At 47.2% G+C, this 14,426-nt stretch overlaps 1 protein-coding gene across 3 annotated transcripts in view; it reads right to left on the bottom strand.

Annotated features, from left to right (window-relative positions):
• GALNTL5 (polypeptide N-acetylgalactosaminyltransferase like 5) overlaps positions 1 to 14,426 on the bottom strand; it is a 51,357-nt gene that overhangs the window by 19,544 nt on the left and 17,387 nt on the right. For 2 of the 3 annotated variants that reach the window (XM_019655401.1, XM_019655402.1), the window contains exon 3: positions 9,864 to 9,980. In XM_019655401.1, coding sequence (XP_019510946.1) covers positions 9,864 to 9,963 — 100 coding nt within the window. In that variant the 5' untranslated portion in view covers positions 9,964 to 9,980. Of the gene's footprint in view, positions 1 to 9,635; positions 9,981 to 14,426 lie in introns of all 3 variants that reach the window. The other variant, XM_019655399.1, reaches the window with a different exon arrangement.

Here is a 14,426-nt window from a genome sequence, read left to right as displayed (position 1 = left end):
GGGGGGGGAGGCTTTGGGAAAGGGCCTGTGTTTCCATGCTCTCTTCACCCCTCCCTGCACAGAAACGTCCAGACAGGAGCCAGGCAAATTCTCCTCCGGAGAATGGAACTGTAGAAGCTTAGCCTCTGCAGGCGGGAGCTCAGGGCTGATGTTAAGGGGGTCACTCAGGTGCGGGATGTTTGTGACGCACAGCCCTCTTTCTGCCTCACACACAGGAGCCTGGCAGCCAGGTGGTTCTACCTGAGGTAGGAGGTGGGAGAATTATTCCACGAGGAGAAGACGATCTCCGCACACCGAAATGTGGGAGTGGCCAACAGGGCAGCGGCTCCCAGGTGTCACCCTGAAGACAGCGCACCTGTGGCCCAGGTCAGACAAACACCCAGAGACACCTGTCAGCTGGTTAGTGTGTCACTTTTCAATTGAAATGGAATGCTGTTATGGACTGAATTGTGTCCCCAAATATCATATGTTGAAGTACTCACTCTCCCTGTGTTTGGAGATAGAGTCTTTAAAGAGGTGACAGTTTAAACAAGGTGAGATGGGTGGGCCCTCATCCAGTTTGACTGGTGTCCTTCTAAGAAGACGTGAGGAGACCGCAGGGGAGCAGGCACAGAGGAAAGGCCGTGTGGGGACACAGTGAGAAGGTGGCCATCTGCGAGCCAGCGGGAGGTGGTGCTGGGAGTTGGGGGTGGGGACCCCAATGCTGGCGGAAAGGTGTTCTGAGAGCCCCTGGCATGCGGTAGCAGTGTACGAGTTACAGCGTCACTGGTGGTGACCTGGGATGGAATACTGGTGGGAAGGAATGTTCTGGTTGGCGCATTTGAGAGAGGGGAGCAGGGAGTAGTAATTATAAATACCATGGAATCAGACGGCTGTTGCTGGATGCTATGGAAGCATTTGAGAAAGGCAATGAAAGGCTGAGCAGCTTATGAAGGGACTCATCTCCTATAACCGAAGGACGGAGGAGGCTGAGAGTCCTGCCCAGGGCTCGGCGACAAGGGCAGCACAGCACCAGGGAAGGCTGACTTCTCAACCCCGGCTAGTCCTCCATCCAGGGAAGGAGTGTCTGGCACTCAGGATGAGGATGTCTGGGTGGGGACAAGTCTGAAACCCTAGATGCCCAGGGACCCCCTGGGCCTACAGAAATGGCCCCCTCATCCCTGTGAGGGGCCAGCTCTCCTCCTCTGCTTGAGGAGGATGGAGAGGCCTCTGCTTTGCAGGACAACACAGGTGCTCCTTGTTAACTGGGGAAAATGGTGGGTGGATGAAAACCGAATATAGCTGTTTTTACTTAAATTACCACCACATCTTCCTGTTAAATGTCTCAATTTTGAGAGCCTTCTGTTTTAACTTTCTCCAAAAACCAAAAGCAATTAGAAACTAGTTAAAAGAGAATATCGGTGAGGGGAGGCAACCAAACTTAATATACAGAATATACACAGGAATTCATTTAACAGTATTATTACTGAAAAATAAACCCATATTCTCTACAGGGATTCTACTATATTCAGAAAATGTGGGAGACATTCTCTTTAGATGTGAACACTTATAAAAATATACCCCCCCCCAATTTTCTTATTTTACTAATATATGTTTTCTTATATGACATTGTTTTTTAAAACAGAGTTCCCCAGTTCTCTGGAATATGCACACCATCTACCCACCGCCCCCAAATCCAGTCCCACGTCCCCCACAAAATACAGAAAACCTCTCCTACCAAACGACAGATCTAGGAGGTATGTGATCAGCTTTTCAACTCTTGTCTCCTCAGAAGGAAATCATGTTCAATTATTTGCTTCCCTAAAATACATTGAATTCACAGGCTAGAAAAATACAGAATTCATAAAGCATTATTTCAATGATGACATGTATGTATAGCCAATGAATGTTTAAATGCATTAAAAAAAACACCCAAGCATTAATTAAAAGAACCCTGTAAGGAAAAGAATGCTGCTAACAATTCCTGAGACACACGTGCATACGTGCACACACATGCACCCACTGAGAAACCAAAACCCCAAACTAACTCTGGATATAGTCATGGCGTTTGTTTAAAAATGTGAGTCTTTGGAGTCTGGAAAACATGACCATGCTTTAGATGACATCACAAGAAATTTTTCTGTAAATGATCAGTATTTGTAACCCCTAGGTCTCCTAGGACAATCTTAAAAACAATCTCCATACAAGATCTATGACTGTCTGATACCATGAAGGGCTTGTTTCTACTGAATTTTTTTTGGAGTTAAATAAGACCTTCACTTGGTATAAATCTTAAGAAGCACAAAGGGGTATATAACGAAAATTGGCCCTGATTTTCAAGAACTAAAGCCATTATGATGCTCAGCCTGCCTCCAGCGTGGCATACATAACCCAGCCCGGCAGCCAGAACCCTTAAAAAAAAAATCGGATCTTCTCAATCCTAATCCCCAGAGATGAGGATTAATCCTCATTGCAGACTCGGTGATTTGATGTGTCGCTTGCACTGAGTGCAGATGGAAGAAGCCGCCCCATCTTTGTTCCCGCTCCCAGCACACGGAGCTAAAGCACCTACCACTCAGACAGTTGCACTGGCTGCTTTGTAATCAGTGTTATTTTCCCAGTCGAGTCATAGGCAGCATTGGGCAGGAGTGTGTGCTGACTGATCTAAAAGATGAACTTTCTTTTTTTCTGAATGGCTGACTTTATGGTGCCTGGATTCTGAGCCAACAGTTGGCTGTGCTGGGCCGCCCTGCCCACTCAGCAGTGCTCAAAACGCATCATCGGGCTGCCTCACAAAGCCCAGTGACATCACACAGGGTGCCCAGGGGCCCCTGCCTGGAAGCTCTAATCAGCAGGTGAAATCTGGGACGTCCGAAGTTCAAAGGGCCCTTCGAGAAGGTCTTGGACCCCTCAGGCCCCAGCTGAGAAACAGGACAAGCCTCGTATTGGGTGAGTCGAAATCCTAGCCTTCTCTAGGCTAGGCCTCATTTTAGCTCTTTTGCAATAAACTTAAGAAAAAGAACAGGCTTTCAGCACACTGCAGCGGGCTTAATGATGAGCCAAAGGATTATTTGGCTGCCTTTTAATTTTTTTACTCTATATTACTCAACATTTAAACATTAGCAGTGAGTTCAGCCAAATGCTTGTGAAATTTCCTCTTTCTTAACATGTTTGAACAGGGTCGACCTCCTCCCCACTCCTCCCCTTAAGGAGGCTGACTCAGTGTTTTGCCTGGGACCAGACATTTGCTTCCAAGTGTGTGAGAGGCAAGGGGCCGTCCTTTGATACCTCTCCTGGGGCAGATAAGACGGGACATAATGACCTCCCACGTAACTCTGAGTCTCCTTTGGAAAGGCTCCAAGGGGAAGGTCTTTCTTTGTCCTTTTAAAATATTAACATTAAAAAGAAAGCTTTTATTCATAATAGCCCTCCGCTGGACACAACCCACATGTCATCAATAGTAGAAGGGACAAATTGTGGTCCTTCCTAGAATGGAATGCAAACAATACAGTGACAGAACCACAGCCACACGCGACAACACGGAAGAATCTCACGGACGGAATATCAAGCAACAGAAGCCAGACATGGGGTTCCTAGTTCTATTTCTACAAAGCTCAAGAAGAGGCAGAATTAATGTGGAGTGACAGTAATCACTGTGTAGGGGCGGGTGTGTGTGTGTGTGTGTGTGTGTGTGTGTGTGTGTGCTTGTTTCTGACTGAGGCCAACAGTGAGGCTTTTAGAATGGTCTAGATCTTCTCGATCTGGGCAAAGTCTTCAGAAACATGCACTGTGCTGTTTACTGAAGGTATGTATGTTTGGTCCTCAAAAAATAAAGGAGAAGAAAAGAAGTAAGCAGGCACAATTTTTGGACAAAAGGACATAGAAGCTATGGGTGCTGTACAGGAGTTCCTTAAGGGTTACCAGGGAGATAAAATCATGTGAGAAATGAGGGGACAATGCAAGATCAAAAGCATATTGAATAGCTACAGCCTGGTGTCTAGGAAAAAACACTGGACCACAGGTCGAGGGCACAGTTGCCGGAATCGATTCATAAGGGGAGAGGCTACTGTAACAAAACCAAACAAAAGGCACAGAGCAAAGCCACAACACAAGGCCGGCAGCCGGTGGGAGCTGGAGGAGGGAGGTGAGGAGGAGGAGGAGAGAGTAAGGTGTGTGTGAACCCCATGGAGGTCAATTCCGTGGAAACTTCCTGGAACTTTTCCTGTGGCTAAAAGGAAATTAAGAGGCTGAAACAGTCCAAGCCTTCTCTCAAATTAGTACACACAGTTCATCCTAGTCAATTCCAATTAAACAACTACAAAGAGGAACAAAGCAGCCCTAGGCGTTATTCTCAGGCTGAGAAGGAAAAGAAAAACACAGATGGGGGAAGGCAGACAAGATTTGTGAAGACAGGTAAAACTTCACACTGAGAGCCAGGAAAACCATGTTCTTTCTGGTCCTGTGTCTCCCGAGGGGAAAAAAAGTAATGCTTAAAACGAGGGGCAGAGACACAGAAATAAGGAATGCAAAGTAAAAGAAAACAGGCAAGAAAAATATTGGAGTATATACATTTGCCAATCATTGCAAACCATACCACGCATTTTGGGGGGTTGTCAGCTCTTGGAGGGCAGGCCCCAGTCTTGGCCACCTCTGTGTTTCACGATGCTGTACCTAACATGATAGGTGCTAGCAGACATTCACTAAATTAATTCTCAAATAATCATTACATTTAAGACACAACAAAGGAATTGGTGAGTAATGCCAAAGTGTGACTATCTTTTTTTTGGGGGGGGTTGAGGAAACAAAAGCAGGGAGGAGAGCAAAAAGGAATCAAAAGTTAATGAAGTGACCTTAGCCTCCGTCCTGCCTGGCTCCCTCCAACCAGCCAAATTGGGCTCATTTATCCAAAAACTCCTTTCTGTCATTCTTTGCTCCAGGGAGAAAGACCTACAGAAAGACCTTCCCAATACACCATCCTGATCTCTAAGCTCCTCCATATGTTATTGGTCAAACTTGCCAACCAATGCTCTTCCTTATCTTAAAAACCCTTCGAAGAACCCAGTCCCCATCCACTCTGGTTCTGAACCATCCAAACCATCCATTTAGATCATCATTTTGGATCTGATCCTCTCAGGGGATCATTTCCTCCCAGTAACCATGTAGTGAGATTTTCCCATGGAAGTGGGCGGTTATCTTAGGAAACTCACTAGCAGGGATTTCATTTGAGAGGTTCTCATTAGACAGTAATGACTTGCTGTGTTAAAATGTGGGGAATTATTGTGGGCCCAGGGCTGGGGGTGTGCAGTTGGGGAGGAGGGAGAACCTCCTTGGCTAACCTCTAAGGAGCACCATCTTATTTGATAAACAATAAGCTGACTGCTTCTATTCTAAACCAGTGTTTTTATTAAACTCAAGGCTACAACACTTACACAAGACAAAGGCGTCGGTAAGCAATGGTAAAATGTGAATATTTGGGGGTAGAGGGAAAATGGCGTTGTTTTTCATTTTTAGGCACCTCCTGATTGAAGTAGCTAACGGCACTGTGTTCTGAGGCCTGTACCAGCCTACACCCACGACCTAGAGTGGTTCACATCTCCAACAGGGGAAAAAGACACTGTTAAGACATTGGTTCAAATTCCATGAATAGATTTGGCCAAATGAGGCCAGTTAAACTGGAAATCCAATACCGAAATTGCTTTCGATAGATGTTAATCAGCGACCTCTTGAGTGGACAATTAGTTTTGTCTTCAGTTAATTAAATAAACAAAACTTGGATTCTGGGATGCCAAGAGCATCTGTCAGACAAAGATGCTCTCAAGATTGGAACTCCATAAACTCTAGGGCCCGAGGTTCTTCAAAGTAGTAACGATTTCATGAGGAATTGTCTATTTGGAGACTTTTGATGTTGGTAGCTTGGTTTACATGCCCAATAAGAATCTTTTTCAGGAAGCATATTCACAGTTGCTAAAATGTGGAAGTAACCCACGTGTCCAACAATGAATGAGTGGGCAAGCAACATGTGGTGTCTACATCCAATGGAACACTATTCAGCCTTAAAAAAGGAAGGACATTCTGACATATACTACAGCATGAATGAACCCTGAGGACGTTATTCTAAGTAAAGTAAGCCAGTCACAAAAAGGCAAATACTACATGAAGCCACTTACATGAGATATTTAGAGCAGTCAAAATCGTAGAGATGACACGATAAGAGTCCTGGAGATGGATGGAAGTGACGGTTCCCCTACATCATGAATGTATTTTATACCCTCTGAACTGTACACTTAAAAATGATTCTGTATACCTGAAACTAATAATAAAAAAATAAATAAATTCTTACGTCACAGAGAAAAAAAAACGGTGATGATGATATACTTTATGTTATGTGTATTGTATCATTTTAAAAAAATTTGGGGGGGGAGAGCACATAAGGTGATTTATAGCCTTTGACTCGTGCTAAGAAAACTCCCCCCACCTCATCCACTATGTTCCTGACGTGCTCTTTTAAAAAGTGGTTTCACTTCCATACCCACACTTGGTGCTTCCTGTCCACTTCCTGTGTCGCATTACTAACTGTAATGTCTGGTTTGTTTTGACTGCTCTGTCTTGGAGGTCACCTTCCCTTTAAGTAAACATTCACAGCTCTAAGAGATCATCTACATTTTTTCTTTTGTCTTAGTAACAACAGATGCAAACAAGCACCCTAGCATTTTTCTCTTTCAGTCACGCAGATGTCCCCTATTAGATGTCGGGCTCTGTGGGTTTCTGGATTTCTGAACTCCTTCTCTATATTGAACAATAAAAGGGGGGACGTTTTATTAGACAATGTGCAGAGCCACGTGCCCAGCAGGACTCGGTCAAACGTGCAGAGTGAGAACCAGGCTGCTGCACGAAGCGCGGGAGCACATCGTGCCTCCTCTGGGGGGCTGAGCCCAGGGCAGCTGTAGACTCCGTTTCCCTTTTCCTCCTCTTTTCTTCCTTGAATTTCCATTTTTCTCACTCCCTTCCCACCACCTTTCCTTTCATTGTTTTTCCTTTGTATGCATTAATGGTAACTATTCTCTTTATGTACGATGACTTTCATTATTTGAAACATTACATGGCTATCCTCTCTTTCTTCTTTTCTCTCTCGGCTCTCGGCAGCCTGGCTTACTGGCTCCTGTGGAAGGCTTGTCTTCCGTCCCTGTGTGTCCCGTGGTTCCAGTCACGGCAGACCTCCACGTGGGACCTCAGCTCAGGGTCAGGCAGGCAAGGCTGTGTCAAAGTCAGTGCTGTGCCGCTGCTTCCTGTCTTCCTGGCCTCAGGCAGACTCGTGGGCCTCTCTGATCCCTGGAAACGCTAATGCCGGCCTCAGAAGGTTGTTGGTGGTCTTTACTAAGCGAAAGAATTCATGCCAAGGCGTGTAACACGGTGCTTCCACCTGCCTGCCCACTGGGAGGGCAGATAAGAGCTATACACAGAGCTCGGGGTGACAGTGGGATGTAAAGGAGGACAGTCCTTTTGTGAGCAACTTGGCAATACCAACAATGTTGAGGAAACCAAACATAATGACCCAGCCATCCGCCCTCAGGATACACCCTGGAGAAATTCACAGACATGCAAGAAGAATGTTCCATATAGCCTTGCTTGTTGTGAGGAAAATTCAGAACCACCCAACTATCCCAGGATGAGAGAAGCGGTAAATATACTGTGGTGTTCATACAGTCAACAGAATACGGAAGAGAAAAACGAATGAACGGGAGCCACAAGGATAAACTTCAACAGTATAATATTGAGGGAGAAAAGCAGATCGTGAAAGAATGCATCCCGTGTCATAAGAGCTTCAGCAACTTTTACAAAATGCAAAACGGTAGGTTGTGTTGTACTGATACATATATACTTAAGAGCAGTTCAAAAATATGAGAGTAACAAATACAAATTCAGAACAATGGTCACCTTGGGGAGGGAGTGTGTGCAGACAGGGAGACCATGTAGGGTCCTTCGACTGGTTTTTTATTTTTTAAAGTGCTAAAGTAAATATGGGGCAAAATGTGAAGATTTGATAAAGCTGGTATGTGACCGTGCAGTAATTTTTATGTTATTCTCAATGTACTTTTAATATTTCAATTATTTCATAATTGAAAACTATTAAAGGTCCTGTTCCACTCGCGGGACTCACAGAAATCAGCTCCTGATCATCTGCAAGATTCTTTATCATATCTATTTAAAAACTGGTGTGATTTATTTCACAGATGGCCCACAAGAGGGAGATCTAGAACAATCCAGCATGAGATACACCAACATATATTCTCGTAAAGACACGCAGCACCATGGGAAGCTTTGCAGGAGGCTCCTGTCTGCCCTCTATCGAAGGCAGGGAGCTTTCAACAGGTTCGAAATCTGCAGAATGACCACTCCTGGTAAAGAAGACACATCCAGGGATGCGGCGACAAACTGAACAGCGTTAAAGAAATGCAACCTAATGAGATGTCTGCAGAGTAAAGAGCACGTGGCAGCAAGAGGAAAATGGATCAGTCAAGTGCAGGCAGACATAGGGGCACATACAGTGTCCTCTGGAACCTGGGGCCAGGTGCTCAGGCTCTGTTCCCCTGGAACAGCACAGAAAACCAAAGACTCCTGTGGGGTCTCCACAGAACACCAAGACATCCTGTAATAGCGTTTCCTATCTCCGTAGCCAGAAACAATCTAACTAGTGATAAGCATGGCTGTCTTATGGCTGTCATTTAAATTTATCGTCAGGGACAGCCCCTCCAAGATTTAAACAGTGCAAGCTTTTCATGCATATCTCTGCGACTTACTTTATTCACTTTTTTTAAAAAAAGATTTTATTGGGGAATTGGGGAGAGGGGAACAGCATTGGGGAATCGGGGAAAGGGAACAGACAGGTAGACAAGTTGCTGTTTTTGTTCTTCAGTCTAGTTGTGGAGGACGTCGCTGCACTGGCCCAAGTTGGCACCATCATTGCGCTCTTCCCGGGCGAGGCAGATTAGTTGCCAGCTTCTGGATGGCCGCTCACTGCGGTTGCTGGCCACTCACGGTAGCCCATAGCAACCCACTGCAGTGGTGGCTGCCGCCTATGCCGTCACCGCCAACTCACGGCAGCCCAGCTCCAGGTTGAGCTGTTGTTCAGCATCTTAGCTGTAGAGGACAGTGTCACTGGCCCTCCTCATATGTGGGATCCGAACTGGGGCCCTCTGGCATCCCAAGCCAGCTCTTAACCACCGCGCCACTCGGCCGGCCCACTTTATTCACTTTTTAAAATCAGTTGCCAACGGTGCCAAAGGGAATGGGTGAATGCTGGAAATGATGCACTGTGCAATTTTGGTGATGCAGCCAGAACTCAGGTTTCTTACTGCTGCTTTCACTTTGTCTTCATGTAAAAATATGCAAACTGCGAGGAAAGCTCGGTTTGCTCAGTGACACAGTCAGCCATCGGACTTTACTTGCTGCCAACCTTTACTCACTTATTAGGATGCCACTGCTCGTTTCTCATGAGCTCATGGGAAATAAGACAGCCCGTTCCTGCACCCCACTGCAGCAAGTCTCTGTCCTCATAGCTCAGGAAAGTGAAGCCTTATGTATGAAAATGACTTTCAACTGCAAAAGAGCGTTTCAGTTTACTAATCATAAAATAACAGGACTCCACTATGATTTACCCCAACTCCTGTGCATCAGGGGACAATTCTGCAGGTGAGGACTCAGTGAGAAGACAGCCATCTGTGAACCAGGAAAGGGTCTCTCATCAGACACCAAATCTGCAGGCACCTTCATCTTGGACTGCCGGCCCCCAGAACAGTGAGAAATAGCTGTGTGTTGTCTATAAGCCATCCAGCCTGTGGTTTCTGTTATAGCAGCCCGAGTGGACTAAGCAAGGTGAGCTTTACCTGTCTCACTCCTTGAGTAGCCCTGGCTGAGCTGGGTCAGGTGTCCCAGGTCACCTTCTCTCTTGCCCAGACCTTCAGGACACGGAACAGTCAGTCTCATCCACGGAGGAAGGATTGCTGTGTGAGGCAAAGGGACCAGTTAAACAGTGTAACGCCTCCATCCCTCTCCCTCTGCACAAGCGAGGCCAGCTGCACCTTCCCAGCATCCTTCAGGGAACAACTGCCTCTCTCACCCGGGAGGTTCGCCTTCCCAGGGGCTCAGAGCCTACAAGAAGCTCCAGGACACCCAGCCAAGGAAGCCTCCTCACTGACTGACTAAAGGCAACACAGATCTCAAAACACAAGACACGTTCACGGCAGTGGGTTCAGCCCCTCGTCTGCCTTTACTGCCCTGGCTGCCAATTTAGTCTCATCAGGTGGAGAATGAATGCCGAGCGACTCCTGTCTGGCCACAGTGCTGATGATCAGATGGGTCTATCTTCAATGATTCCGACAGCTCCCAAGATCGTTCTGTCAGAAGCTCGTGTTCAAGAGATTAGTCTCAAAGGCGCTCTCAAGCCACCAGCAGTTTTGACAAAGCCAAATAAGAGTCGCTCCATATATTAAGCTCTTAGCATGTGCTGGGCGCCTTGCTAAACACTGTCATTCAGACACACACACACACACACACACACACACACACACACACACAACAATGTTTAAAGCATCTACTGCTATATACAAACAATCCCAGCTCTCAGGGACTTAAAACAACAGCTATTCAGTTCGCTGTCATAATTCTGTGCATTGGCTAGACTCAGCTGGGCGTTCTGTTGCACGCGATGTCCACTGGGGCTGCAACCACTGGAGGGGGGGCTGGCCTGTGCTGGAGTGTCAGGATGGGGCCCTGGGGGGACAGCCGGAAGACTGGGCTGAGCAGGATGCTGGGGTGGCTGGCCTCGCCCTCCTCTGCAAGTAGCATCTTCACGTGGGTTTGCTGGTGAGCAGCCAGACTACTTCCACTCCATGGGGTGCGGGTGAAGGGTACACGAGACTCGATGTGTTTTTACTGCTTCCTGTGTGACTAGAATGATTTACCATTAAAAATATACCTTGTGTAGTTATTTTCTAATTGTGAACGTTAGTTCATGATTGTAATATTCAGCACTTATCGGGTGTCAAGCCACAGAAACGAATTCAAGTTGACGTATGCTAAGAAGGGGGTTATTACAAGGCTATCGGGCTGCATCAAGGGTTTCAAAGGCAGCCTGGTGTCAGGTCTCAGGACAGGGATGGAAATGAGGTCTGCACGGACCTTAGGGTCCCGGGCTGTCTCTTGTCCTACTTCTCTCTTTTCTTTCCTCCCTCTTTCTTTGCCCCCCGGGCAGCATTCTGAAGAAAGCATCAGCTCAGCCCAGCTGGTCTTTGTTCTCCACTCCGCCCAGTCATCTGAGTCACTGGGTACAAACATGGATGCTGGGTCCATCCTTGTGATTAGAGATGGTTCTCCCCAAAAAGGAGGCATCTTGAGTTGGCCAGATGCCCCGAAAGATAACTACTATAGAAAGCTAGCAAAGAATGACCCACAAACCAGTTGTCACCCACAACTTAGGTCATTTGAGGTTGATCACGGCCATTTACAAGGGTGTGGACAGGAAGCAGGGAAGATGGTGAGGAACCTCGGAGTTGATACCTGCAAGGTACCCACCTTTATTCCCTAGGCCTGAGAGGTGCAGGGCTGCAGTTTCCGAGCCTGCAGGAGCTGAGAGCTGTGGTGGTGAGGATCCAGCCAGGCTGGGGCCACCGGGCAGGGAGGGAATTAGGGGAGCTCAGTCATCACTCCTCTTCCTTCCCTCCAACCAATCGCCTTCCACTCGGGGAAGCCAACCAGAAGCCAGAGGTCAAGGGCCCCCCACACGGGTCAGCCTCCAGGGTAAGGCACAGGGCAGGTGCGGAAAGGCAGAGAGACAGTCCATCTGCACATCAGATAACGTCCGATAGAATTTGGTTTATAAATCACATCACTAGTACCAGACCTCAGATGCAGTTTGGCAGCCGGCCTTCTTCACGGGGCATCCTTGTACGGTGGACATTCTTTTTTCACACCTCCAGAAACATTATTTTAAATGGCTGATGAACGGGTCTAGTATCTGGCCGTGACAATGAGCTAGTCTCTTATTTAGCATTTGGGTTTCCAGGGCTTCGCCCTGGTGCCCTGGGGCACTCGGCAGTGGGTCTGTTGCAGCACCGCCTGCCTGCTTACCACTTTGCAGCGTGACTGTTGGCCTTCTGTCCACCGCCCTCCTAGATCATGACCTCTGTGCGTCCCTTCCTCCCTGAAGGCCCAGCTCCTAATGAACAGCAGTCCTCCCTACACATCTGCTGGGCAAAGGAATGAATGACCAGCCAGCAAAGTGAAGGCTGGAATCTAGCAGAATGTTGTGACTTCCTCTCATCTTTATGAACGTCCAGGGCGCTGATGAATGTACCAGCATGTGCCACCCCAGCGTGGTGACGAGGCCACCAGCTACACGGAAAAGGCCATGCATGGGCTTCGAGAGACCATGGGTGGGTTTGACTGTTGCCTCCTATCTTCCCAGATTCTAAGAGCAAATCACTTACTGTCTCTGTGTTCTGGGTGTCTCTTTGTAAAACGCGGACTGTAGAGTTCTGAGGGGGCTTTACTGAGTGTCTTTAATGCTCGCCACCCTGTAAGTATTGACCTCTCCTCTTTGTCAGTAGCCATTACTACCTGAGAATTTGTTAGGCCATTGCACTGAAGTAGAAAGAAAGAGAGACACGAAAAAAAACAAAAAAACAAAAGTTATGCCAAGTTCTTGATCAAAGGAAGCCTAAGATTGCAATGGAAAAACCCCAAATGGACAGAGTCACCAGGAGGCAGGGGAGTGGCATTGAGACTGAAGACGCCCCTTTGCCAACACAAACACGTTTGTCACTTTCACCTCTAATTTCTACAAATACTTTATTGTTCGACATTTAACAAATCCACCTCGAAAAGCCTTGATTCACCTGAGGAAATCTTATCCAGTAAAATGTTTTTATACTGCAAGCTCAACGATCAAATACAACAAGTGAAAATTTGCTCCCAGCTTAAAATGAAGAGTTGTTGGCAGGGCCTCAGGAAGTTTAAGCCAGGGGGAGCACATTCTCACTGGTCTTCCTAGGACAATTAGGGGGTTATGGGGACCCCTATGTCTGTTAACTATTTCCTTCTGTGAACATCTGACCCCTCCATTCCTAATCTCGTTCCCACCTCAAATTGCATTTCGAACTTTTGGAGGGTTGGTCTATTTCCAGTTGGCCCTTCTTCCAAATAAGCTTAGGTGCTTCCTGGGCCTTCCTCCCTGGCTGACACACAACTCTACCTTTTGTCCCCCCCAGTTGTGTGACACTGCTGGCAGGTTTGCTCTGCCTCCTTGCAGCTGCTCTGCTTGGTTTCTGTGCCTCTCATGCCGGGGTCGTTAGGGTTCACAGAAGCCGTGAAGCCTGGATGGCAGAACAGCAAGCATGTCGGGCTCACCTCCCTACAGACCCCTTTCCCTGGGTTCTTGGCCCCTCAAGTCCTGGCAGTGAGTGTTGGCTTTCCTTCCTTTGGTGAGGGCAGCAGAAGGAAATCAAGGAAGGCATATTTTTTCGTGCATGAATACAATTCCCATTGGATTTCTGCATGTTGCCATGGCCTCCTGGTTCCTTCACCTTCTCAGCTCCACCCACTCACACAACCAAACACTGCAGCACCTCTGAAACCTCAGCCTCAGACACACACAGAGCACCGCCTTTCATCCTCATAGCTCACTTGCTCTGTCCCCTGCACCCTCCGTCGCAGCCCCCATACGCTTACCTCCTGCCCCACCAAACCTAGATTTCACTCGAACGCACCTCTCCTGAGCCACAGCCTAGGATTGACAGGGAGCTCAGTGTTTACACAGCACTCTGTTCTACTTTATGGAAGGCAGCAGGGTCTAGAGCAAACATACACACGCAGACAACAGATGTTGTCCCAGGAAACCTTGGAGTCTATAAAAACGTGGTTTTTATACAGGTCATTCTGTTCATCGAAGCACAGAGAAAAACCTGTCTCGGCTTTACTGCACAGGGAGGTGGCAAAAGCAAATGAGACTCTCTGAACTGTCTCAGACACTTATAACAACAAATGTACTTTCAGTCCGAGTATAGTATCACCAAAGATGTCAGGGTCACTGAACCACCTTCTAGAAGAGAAAACTATGGCAACCATAATTTGATTTCAGCCTGGAGTGCAATGGGCGCCTTATCAGCTGGTGAGCGCAGGGTTTTCTTTTGTATTGATCAGGAACACGAGTGGGGGAAGACAGGATCTACAGGATCTCAGGGATGTCGGAAGAGCTTCGGGGTCCTGCATTCCTCTGTCCATGCTCAAATATTGGGATATAGACTTGACACATCCCTCTTCCTCAACATATCCTGGGGTTTTTTTGTGTTTTTTTTAAGATTTTATTGGGGAATCGGGGAAGGGGAACAGACAAGTTGCTGTCCTTTTGTTCTTCAGTCTAGTTGTGGAGGACATCGCTTCACTGGCCCATG

This window comes from Hipposideros armiger, unplaced genomic scaffold (assembly GCF_001890085.2).
Source record: "Hipposideros armiger isolate ML-2016 unplaced genomic scaffold, ASM189008v1 scaffold_239, whole genome shotgun sequence".
NCBI lineage: Eukaryota > Metazoa > Chordata > Mammalia > Chiroptera > Hipposideridae > Hipposideros > Hipposideros armiger.
The sequence above is the reverse complement of the archived record's forward strand: the minus strand, read 5'-3'. Positions and strand labels throughout refer to the sequence as shown.